At 39.5% G+C, this 11,806-nt stretch overlaps 1 protein-coding gene across 1 annotated transcript; it reads right to left on the bottom strand.

The window, feature by feature from the left end:
* Nucleotides 1–6,629: 6,629 nt before the first annotated feature.
* LOC140936697 (high affinity cationic amino acid transporter 1-like) lies at nucleotides 6,630–9,949 on the bottom strand. Its single transcript, XM_073386187.1, has 2 exons — nucleotides 8,152–9,949; nucleotides 6,630–6,838 (listed from the first exon to the last, which is right to left on the bottom strand). The coding sequence occupies exons 1-2, from the start codon at nucleotides 9,947–9,949 to the stop codon at nucleotides 6,630–6,632; spliced, it is 2,007 nt and encodes a 668-aa protein (XP_073242288.1).
* Nucleotides 9,950–11,806: the final 1,857 nt, after the last annotated feature.

Genomic DNA, 11,806 nt, shown 5'->3' with positions numbered 1-11,806 from the left:
AGAAAGGTACCCTTAACTCGCCTAAGCAACAGAAAAGCACAGCAGCAAATGCAATGCAGTTGACACCAGATTTCCATTCAAAGACTGCTGCAACTGCTGAGCAGAAGGAAAGTCAGGAAGAAGAAAGGTAAGTTTGCATTCTATTCATATGTTTCAAGGACCCTGGACTTGTAAATGGTAACTTAAGCTTCGGCTTCTTGCCGGCGGGTAGAGTTATATGTCCATGCATATTCCTTTCCTTGTTTTCTGTTACTTCTCTCTTTTTAGCAATGCAACTTTTTATCTGATCTGTGTTCCAATATTTTTCTTCTATTACCCATTTTGTCTCAAAATGAACGATATCTGGTGCAAGAATCCAACTGACTTAAAAATATAGACTTCAGAGTCAACAATTTTATCAACTTGTAACGAATAATGTACACATGAATAGCTTGTGTATTGCCTCCGACGACAGGAGAACGCATACCTAAACTCAACCCGCGAGAGGTTGTGTTTGGGTCATGTACCGGAAACGGAACTACGTCATAGACCTTAGGGCTCTCGTTCCCAGAGCAAGTCGTTTGTTTTCGCTTGCGAATACAGCCGTCTCTCATACCAGCAAGATACCTCCTGAATTCACAGGCTACCCTTTTTTAAGACCAAGATTGTTTTAGAGATAAAACATAGTTGTTTAGAAATGCTACGGGGGAAAACGCCGAAGTCTGGTCCCTCCGGCCTACTTCATTAATTAACACTAAGAACGTTCTAAAAATTTCACTCAGGTGATATTTATTAACATATAGCTTCAAAAGCATTGAAGATCCTGCGCGGATATCTCGGCCTTGATAAAAAATGTCGCTTTGTCAAACATTTCCCCAATTAAGATCGTCCCCATGGTTCACTGAATGATACAAACCTCTTCACTTGGTGATATAGTCTGCAACTACAATTCCAAAGGTAAACATTCGGACGCACTTCTCACTTTATCCCAGATCACCTGCTAGTTATTAGTGGTGTAATCTTGGAGGTGTGTGTGATTGCTCGTTTTGGATTGATCTCCTTATCTATCAAACATCAGAGTTGTTTCTTTTTTCCAAATTAAAAGAGCTTTAGATTCTAAGACGTGGACGACCACGAGTACGAGATTTCCTCAATACTAGCTAATACCAAGTAGTGCTAGCGCGTGAACCAGCGTCATTTTGGCGGCAAAACGTGGTAGCCGGCGTCATTCTACTACGAGTTTTAGCGAGAATGTCGTACTGGCGGAAACGAGTTATCAAATGTTACAAGTTTTATCACTTTGCGATCGGGAGAGGGCTAACTTTTCTGGTGCTAACTTTTCTGGTGAATCAAAAGTACAATGAAACTTTCCGGGGTGTCTATTTTTGAGAATATGCAAAAAAAACTTTATGTCAAATCTCGTACTCGTAGGCGTTCTCGTCCTCGAATCTAAAGGTCTCTATACTTTATAGACTTAATTGTTATGTTATAGTTAATCATAATTTTTAACAATTATTCCTCTCGCCTTCATGGGCTCTGAGCCAATAGCCCATGAGGGCGAAAGGAATAATTGTTTTACTAAAATCCAAAAATATAGAGAATAAAAAAATTTTAGCTAGTTAAAGCTAGACTTTAATCCTTTTTTGCCGCCAAAAATCCCGCGCTTTTCGCTACTAGTGGGCTATAACATATAGCCTAGTAGTAGCTCAACCAATCAGAACGCAGCATTGATAATAGACCACTAGTTTGATTCTACTGAATTCATTTATTCACGACCTTCAAAATACTAAGCTGTAATATTTAGTTTTTTCTTATTATACTTTATTTAAAAGCTACAGTGTATACTACCATGGTGACCGACCTGACATTCAGGCAGCGAATCGTGAAGCTAATTGTAGGTTTCTGTTTTTAGCCGCAGCCAAGACAGCCCGAACGACAGAAAAGTGGAAGAAGAATATCAAGATATCTCCGGATCATTGTCAGTACCTACTGTCTCAGTGTCAAGTGAGATGTTGGAATTGGCCCACGACAATCGACCGGTTGACGATTCCATTCCCAAAGAAGATGTACAGCACCTGTGTGATCCGACTACTGGCGTGGAAAAAACTGAAAAAAATGCTTCTGGTGAGATAGAAAATCGAACGCATTTTGGTGCTAGATCCACTTCACCTCCCAAACTGCATTTCAATCGCATGAACGCTGTGAAAAGAACTGTGACGAATACTGCAGAAAATTCAATAACTGGGAAATCTAAGGAAATAAAAGAAGGTGGTAAATCATCAAGAGATTTTGTCTCAAGCAATCTTAAAATGCATAATGGAAGCCCTCGCCTTCAACGTGAACAAGGAAGATCAGATAGTGGGAACAAAATGAAGTCTACCAGGCCATTCTATCCAGTGCCAAAGAAAGAGTCTGTCTTAGATAATCAAGCAGGAGAAGGACGACAAGCCATTCAGGCAGAAGGCTGGAAGGATCAAGTTCCTGAACAAGAACATATGTACGATAAAACTTCAAGAACTCATTTATCTCCAAGAATGCAGCATAAAAGCCGCAACCCAGTTCTTCAGCATTCCGCATGCCAGCGTGGTCACATCGAGAAGAGCATTGTCACACCTCGGCTAAGCCCAAGATTACAGAGACATAACTGTATACAGATAGAAGAAGAGGGTTTTCGAGCTCACAACCAGGCAGCTATTGAATCAAAGCAAAACGGATTTGTTAAGATAACAAAGGAAGGTTTTGGCGTTGAAAAACGACCAAGATCTCCTTCATCACCTAACTTGCGAGTGAATAACAGGCCTGGTTTACGTGGAAGGAGTTGGTCGCTCACAAACCAAATGCAACAAATTACTGGCGAAGTTGAGATCAACAGTTTGAGCACAAGTCCCAGACGTACTCCTTTGAGGAAAAAAAAGGATCTTTCAAAGCCTGAAAGCTTGAACACTCAAGCTTGGGAGACAGAATGTTTTTCAAAAGAAAAAGAGAGGGTTTGTCTTAGCAATACCAAAGAAATCAGTGGGGCTACCTCTCCCAGTCCACAATTGAAACACAGAGGGAAAAGCATGCCTTTCTTAGATTGTAAAGTCAGCCAAATTGCCATGAATTCTAGAGATCGAATAACAAAGAAAGACCAAGGAAACAATGGCCAAGCAGGAGCTATCAGTAAAGGACCTAAAATGCTGCAGAGAAGAGGTTGGGAGGTTCCAAATTCCTTGCCTCAATCCGAAAAGTTAGAGATGCCAGTTGAAGCTGCGGATCAACACAAATGCCCAAATGTCACAATAGCAGTTGTTGAAAGCGATGGTGACAATGAAAAAGTTGGTTTTTCGGACATCGAAGCTCATCTTTCACTTCCTGTGAATCAACCAAACAATCATTTGACGGTTATTAGCGCCAGGCCACTGCATCGACGATCCACTGGAGATATACACGAAGCATGTCTCAGAGATGAGTTACCAGTAAACTACTTAAATGGCTATGAAATGAGATCTTCTCCCGAAATGCGAAGATTAAGCGTCAACAACAGAGCTTCTTCAATGTCAGAGCTTCACGAATCATCTAAAGAGAAAAAGACTTTTTCAAGCATAACTGCTTTCAATCTAACGACACAAAATCCTGCAGGTCATAAGACTGCGGTGAAATTTCGAGAAATTACGGAACCGGTAAGAAAATCGAAATGGTTTCATGCGCTGACAAACGTGGTTAACTTAAACTATTTTCAGGCTGCCATGATGGAAATCCAGAAGCAGAAAGAGCGAGATAAAGCTTCAGAACAAAATCGACCATCTATGGAAAAAACATTCGAGGAGATTAAGAACTGCAGGTATTTGAGAGTACCGGAACACTATCAGTAAGGAATCCCATTTGTGTGAATGATGGCACTTTTATGTACTGGTTCATGTACTATACTATCAGACAGGGAGTAGCCTACGGAAACAGTCCTTTTTCCTAACTTTTCTCCGCTAGGGACGTATCAGCGAGAGTACGTAATAGCGGTAGTTTATTTTAGTCGAACGCCTGTGATTTGTTTCTCCTATAATAACGTAAGCTTGCAGACATATTTTGTGTTTTCTAATTACTACTGAAGCGACTAAATTACTAACGCTTGACTGGGTGTTTAAAAAATTGCTACCTCGTTCATTAAATTTGATCTCTACGTGCAAAAACAAAAATATACAATACATCCTTGTAGCTTTACCAGACGTCGACTTACTATCTGAGAGAGTCAACAGGCTCAGCACTTCAGTAGCTACCTACGATTTCTCAAATTGTCTATAGAAGGTTGCATCTAGAAAGTATACTGATGATATTAATATTACTTTGGCTGCGTCGGACATAAATGTCCTTGAAAGGGAGATGAACAACGAATTAAGAAACTTAAACATTTGGCTCATGGCAAATAAGTTAAGTCGAAATATTGCCAAAACTGAATTCATGTTAATTAGCACTCGGTAAAGATTAGGGCTGCAAAGCAGTAACCGAATCCAAATCCAAATTAAAGGGGAAAATATCAGCCAAGTTGAGAAAGCTTACTCATTGCTATTCTTATTGATGACAAATAAACCTGGGAAATTTTCTAAAAGGGTATCTTCTGATATTGCGCCCTAAGAAGGCCATTCGTATCATTGGATACGGCTAAAAAGATTTATGATTCTCTCATCCAGCCACTTGATTATTGTTGCTAAGTCTGGGATGGCATAAATAATCAATTAAATGATAAACTTCAAAAGCTGCGCATCGTGCTGCCCCGGTCATAACAAAATCGAGTAATGAAGTACGTTCCTATCCACTTCTAGACGCATTTGGGTGGGAAAAATTGATCTCCAACCGAAAAAAGTACAAGGCCATCACAGTTTTTAAGTCTTTACATAACCTTGCTTCAGTGTATCTCCGCTGAATATTTTGCAGATTCAGCGCTAATTATGATTTAAGAAACTCAGTTAACAAACTTGCATTGTCTAAGCTTAGCGCGGAGTACCTGAAGCGCAGTTTTTCCTATAGCAGTGCCGCCTTGTGGAATTCTCTGCCTCAGGATCGTAGGAAATGTAACTCTCTGGAGGTTTTTAAAAAGAAGCTTAAAACCTACTATTTATAATAATTCTTCTTTAGCTTCCCACAGTACAATCGTGTAAATCAGTTTGATCTAGTTGTTTACATTTATTTACTATACATTTTTTCAACTGATGATTTATAGTCTATAAGTAAGGAAGTAAATAAAACTGATCCCTAATGATTACATTACAGAGCAGAACAATTATAAGAACAACAACAACAACAACAAAAACCTTCTTTATTTACCCAATAGAGATTAAGCTGATTCTCTCTTGATTTACCCTTATATTACTAAACAGATTACAATTTTAACTTGGCCAAAAATCTTAGGGTACCAACAACGCTAAAAACCATAAGTTTAAAAATGCTCTCTAATTGATTGGGCTAATTATGGTCAGGCACAAACACAAAACACAGAAACAAAACAACAATGTTATTAGTCATTTAATAACAATTATTCACCGAAGTGGAGGTGTCTAGTGGTGGAGGTAAATATCTACCACTAGCCACCGATACTGAGGTGAATAATTGTTTTAGTATATGCTAAAACAGTGAGATAATTGAGCACAAAAAAGATGTTTTTTAACCCATTTACTGTTACCAACGATTACAATTTTGGTGCGCAATGACCGAACGGCCGCGGTCGTCGCTTTTTCTTGCCGCAAAATAAGACCTTTGAAGGCAGTTGTTTAGCTCTTGCGGGAGAATTTCTTCAAAAGCAGTCGTGAATTCTTTTTGTATTTAAAATCATTCTCTAAAAAAGATTATTAAATTTAGTTTTAAGCTTATTTATGAACAAGTCAACTAAACAAAGTAACGCTAGACAAGCTTAATTTGCATTTGTAAACAAAAAACTTTTTCACCGGTTTTATCCATAAATTCAAGTCAAAAAGACAAAGCTTTACCTGTTAAAACTTCCAAACCAACCTTCGTCACCTTTCTCGTGTATTTCGCGAACAGCGTGCTTGATTAGTTGTGAAATTTCTTTGTTTGTTAAGGCAGCGAACCGGGAAGCCATTTTGCTTGCAACTTACGCGAATTTGGCGTCGCTCGCTCGGAGGAACTGGAGGTGAATCAGTGAATAGTGCAGGATATTCACTGATTGAGTAGCCAATCAGAGCGAGCGAAAAGCACTATCCACTGTTTTAGTATATACTACCATAAAGGAAAGCCAAAACAACTATTTTGGCAGACACCGCACCACGACCATTCAGTTGAAAACTGTCAACTCTTTCCCTTGAAATTGCTCATTTTTCTATGATTTGTAATTATGATTTCATTGCTTTTGATTTGGGCGACATTTGAGACCGTCAACGCCCTTCTACACTACTTTTAGGTAGCTCATAATTTTGTTTCGCTGCGAGATCCGTCACACAAGACGAAAACGTCGCACAAGGTGACAGCCCCCTAAAGTGAATGAACTATCGCAACGTTGCTGTCCTATGTCTCGATTGCTGCAAGGAAAACGTTTCGAATCGGGGAGGGGGTGGGTTACACTAGCCAAACGCCACAACTTGTGCCCCCTAAAAAATTGCGACACAAGTGGGAAGAAAACAAGCCGAGTGTAATGGGCCTCCAGTAGAAAAATTGTCGGTTGTTCATAAGCTGTCCCATTTGAAGGGACTTGGCGCTAAGTATTCTGTATCGTCCCTGTGAGCTGGAATTGTTTCCATTTCATACTCAATGTCTACGTAATCCGGCTCATCAGCGAGAAGAACCTGTCTGTCAAACATCCTCTGCCCCAGATGTGATCTTCTTTGCCTTTCACCGCTATTCCAGATGCTGTAACCAAAGTAAAGTAACATTCCTAATAAAACAGGAAAAGGTTAAGATTAAACCCTTCAGGCGCCGGGAGGTATTACAGAGATTTAGAATCACGGTCACAGAAAACGGCAAATGTCAGATTCAAAATGACAATTCTCCATAAAAAGGAAGTAAACGTATAAAAACTGTGCGAACTATTGTTATGGATGAAATTGGCGTGAAACAACTCACTTTTAAACAGTGAACAAAAAGTAAAGAAAAAACTTAGTCACGTGGTACAAACTGACGTTTGCCTTTGAGGTAAACTTGATCGTTTGTGATAATTTAACCTGAAAGCAAGGACAAACAGTTCTGTGCGGGTAAGGAAAACCCGCTTTCCTCTTATTGAGATGATGTGGATAGTTACTATCCAGGCCAGTTTTAGAAGGATTTATGTGGAGTCGTCAGAACTCAAAGTTGCTTATATCTCCTCACTCAATTACAACACTAACAGGTTGAATTTTGGCAAGGGGTCTTTTTTCATCTTGTTCTTTCTGAATATGCTTACCAATCCCATAATTTCACAAATTTGAATTTTTGTGACGTCACACTTCTCTTATCTGTCGTGTTAATTTACACTGAAAGCACGGTAACAAAGTTCAGTGCTGATAAGAGAAACCCACATTTTTCCATATTGGGCTAAGGGGATAGGGGGATTATTGAAGTTGCATTTTATCAATATTTTAATCAGTTGGATCATCGACCGTAATTGGTACATTTAATCACCGGTGAGGCCAAAACGTGCACATGTTTCCGTTCCAAAAGTTGCACACTTTTTCCGCAGGTCACGGGTGAACGAAAGGCAGATCTATGCAAGTTTTAAGGGTTGATTTCCAGTGTCGCGTAATTTTTACGTACATACGAGCGTAAAATTTATGTTCGCAAATAAAATAGAGGCAATGCATGAAGGGTCGCTCGTAAGCGTAACAGTTGAACCTCGCTCAACTTCTCGTTTAAGCTCGGTTCCTGAAAGGCCGATTAGCGCTAATCCAGGATTAAGATTTTGTTCCACTTTTTTGTATTTACTTTCCTATACATTGCTTAGAGAAACATTTAATTTTGTGTAAATCATTACTGTGTCTCAGAGTAAAGGTTCAACAGTATTTTGTACGCTTGAGTAACATGCTCTTGGCAAGAAAACCGCGCTTAAAATTTCGCTTAATCCTGCGTTAAACTTAACCATCTTTCTAGGAACTGGGCCCAACACTTTTTATCTTGCCTCTAATTTATTTACGTGATTAAAATTTACGTGCGTTAACGTAAGTTGCCAAAAACGCTTCAGTGGAAATCAACCTTAAACGGGGTTTGAATACAAACCTAAGCCCATCCAAACTCCAAAGCGAATCCAGGTCAGTCTGGATAACTTGAGCATGAGAAATACATTGAAAAAGATGGCGAGAATTGGTAGTGCCGGGACTAATGGCGCCTTGAAGGATATTTCCTTGGTGTTCTGAGGCTGTAAACAAATCACCACAATAGCAAATATACTGAGGACTCCAAAAAGTACGAGAAAAAGTATAATTACAAAGCTGCGTCTCTGTAATGCTTCTAAACCATAAACAGTAGCACTGCAAAATCCAATAAATGAGATGAATAACAAGGCCACCGCCCAGTTCACTAATCTCACACTTTCCGCCGTAGGACCTCCAGTAAGTTTATGGCTCCGATCATGCCTTGATGTGTCCTTGTTTGCTGTTGTAAACTCCTCCCAGGATAATTCATTGTCTTGATTTTCATCGAAATTGGGGGAATCTAGAAAGTGTAGATGGCCATTTGGAGACATCTGATATTCAAATTCCTCTGCCGCATGTTCGTATAAGGAAAGTTGTTCATAAACTTTCGGATCTTTGTCTGGAAGGTTTAAGAGGTCCATGGAATGGGCGTCTGAAATATCCGGCTGATAACGGAGGATCAAAACACACAGGGACACTAATGTGTACGCCAGTAACGTGCCTATAGACATCATCTCAACCAATTCATTTAAATCAAATAACAAAGCGATAACGGCCGTTAAAATTCCTGGGTACACTGTGGCAACAACAGGTACCTCGGTTCTAGGGTTCACACTAGCAAAGCATTTGAAGAGCAAGCCGTCCGAAGCCATGGCATAAATGATCCTTGGCAGAGGAAACTGAGATCCCAGAAGGCTTGAAGATAAACCACAAACAGCACCTACACCGATAATGTACTTTGCCAGAGGAAATCCTCTCTGAACAAAGGCGTTTGGTATGGGCGATAGTTTGTCCAGCTGATCAAAAGGGACAAGGAGTGTTACTACAGTGGATACTCCAAAATAACATAGGAATATAACAACCAGTGAAGCAACGATTGCTGTTGGAATAGACTTTGGAGCATTTTTAGTTTCTTCTCCTGTCGTAGCGATAATATCAAAGCCAACATAAGCGTAAAAGCACGTCGCCGCTCCACTTAGTACTCCAGAAAATCCGTACGGGAAAAATCCTTTCCCTTCCGTCCAGTTCCGGGTGTCCACGAAAAACATTCCCGCTATCACGATGAAAACCACGACTAAGAAGTTTAAAACATTAAAAATTGTACTAAAAGTTGAAGATTGCTTGACACCAACTGCAAGTACAGTTGTAACGATGATAGTTACAACGAAAGAAAGTATATCTGGGTATGTACCAAGACCAGGAATTTGCATCTCACCAACGTACGTTAGCGTTAAATTTCGAATGGCGTTTCCAATAACATAATCGAAGCAAGCGCTTAACGCCCGAGCATCCGCCGCTGTACCGATCATGTATTCTAGAATTAAGTTCCATCCGATGATGAAAGCCCATATTTCCCCGACCGTGACATAACTGTAAGCGTAAGCGGATCCAGTTGTCCTAGGAACACGTGCGCCAAATTCAGCGTAACATAAACCTGACAGTATGGATGTTATTGCTGCTAAGGCGAATGAAATGATTACAGCAGGTCCGGCGATACTAGCGGCAACCTGTCCCGAAACAACATAAATGCCCGCTCCTAAGGTAGCGCCAATCCCGAGGGATGTCAAATCCCAAGTGGTTAGACATTTCGACAATTCCGTGTTCGTTTTTTCCTCCTGCTTAAGCCTTTTCCTCCTGGTTAAGCTTCTCACCAAGGTGGCCATCCACGAAACCTATCGACTACGAAATCTATCGTCTCACGGTCGATTGATTTAACCGCGCGCTTCAACTGATGTCGCAATCCTCTGTTGTGTTTTCCGATTCGACGTTATAGGTTTCTTCTGTGTAAGCTGCCCTCAAAGACACGTTGACCCCGAAAAGACTGAATATGTCTCGGCAATTGTTCCTTTTTATAATTTAAATAGAATGCAGGGACTTAAAGATATAACCATCTCATCGAAGTTGATACATAGCCTTGAAATTTTTTCTTCGATAGGTGTCTCACGCATGAGCAGTTAAGCTCTACACCTGTTGACAATTTAACGAGCTACGCCTTTGGTTCCTATACAATGTTTTTTATATTGTTAACCACAGCGTCCCATTTAGTATCCCATTACTGTCTTGTAGGCGACACTATTTGTTTTATCCGTTTGTTTTTCTGATGAACTGTTTCATGAGACATTACTATCTGAACAAATTTTCCCGGACAACATTTAAGAATTGTGTTTCACGCAATTTCTGGTACCCAGAGAAGCTGCGGGTCTTTTATTGTCAAAGCCATATAACACATTTCACTTTATTGTTTATGGCCAATCTTATTAATTCACATAGCTTAACTAGAAGCTAACAGTAAGGAGTCTATAGATGCCCGCAAAGAACAAAAGAAACATTGTAATATTTAGTTTTTCCTAACGTGAAAGTCATTGCCATTAGAACTATCATCTTGAATGCTTGGTTACTGAACAAACTATTTGACACTTTCTCATGCATCACAGCTTTGTCAACTTAACATTATTTTAAAATGGCTGTATTTACACTTTTTCGACCAATCGGCGAAGTTAAAAATATCAATCTAAATTTTGAAAAGAATTTGTAGTTATATCAAGGCGTTTTGAAAATAATTTTTATAGCGCAACCCGCTATCCGATTCCGTTCTATATATAATCACTGGGATGATAATTACATGCTATTGAGAGAGCATAGGGGCCAAATTTTCCCGTTGTTAAGTTATTAATAAGCTTAATATTTTCACTTATATGTGGTCTCTGAGATACAACTTTTCTTTGTTAACTGTCTTTTAAGGTGGCCTGAACCTATCTATATGCGTGTTGGTTATGTTTTTTATTTGCGTTTTTCAGAATGAAAGATACAACCGATTTCTATGATTTTTGGCATACAAAATAAATAATAATGGAACTTGAAGAAAATGTTATCTCTTTTCTTGTACAAAAACCTTTGAGATATCGGCATATATCTAAAACCACATTTTTACGAAAAATGTAAATAAATTCGAAATCCCGCGATAGATTTTCCCCTAACTTCAGGAAATAAGCCTCAGAGCTCTCTAGTTTTACATCTGCAACACTGAAGGCAATCGTGACCGTAGAACTGGCTGCACAAAATGCTGGTCAAATTTAACATTAAAATGCTACGCTAATACATTTGTGAAAGTTGACGCACGAATAGAGGTAGAGTGCCCACAGACTATCTCCTATCTGAAAGGATATTCGTACCTAAAGCTCTATTGCAAGAAACAGAGTAATCAGAAACCTACGGCGAACATAGTTAGCACTACAAGAAGAGCAACTTTATGCTGAGTGCGCGGTAATACTAAAGAACTTCTATTCATCAAACTTGCGTTGTATTTGTCCCTCTTTTTTGGAAACAAATTTTAACAAAGCAAAATATAGCTTCTACGAAAAACTGTCAAGAGTTTTTAGCGTCGCAGGTTCCCGTTTTGAAGAGAAATGAGGCCACCAACGCCTGTACTTCTAACCATCCATTTTTCAGCTGCAATGAGAAATCCTTGTATTTGGTAATTTATTCAAGCTTTTTAGACTTGCCATCACATTCGCACGGGA

This window comes from Porites lutea, chromosome 1 (assembly GCF_958299795.1).
Source record: "Porites lutea chromosome 1, jaPorLute2.1, whole genome shotgun sequence".
Lineage (NCBI taxonomy): Eukaryota > Metazoa > Cnidaria > Anthozoa > Scleractinia > Poritidae > Porites > Porites lutea.
The sequence above is the reverse complement of the archived record's forward strand: the minus strand, read 5'-3'. Positions and strand labels throughout refer to the sequence as shown.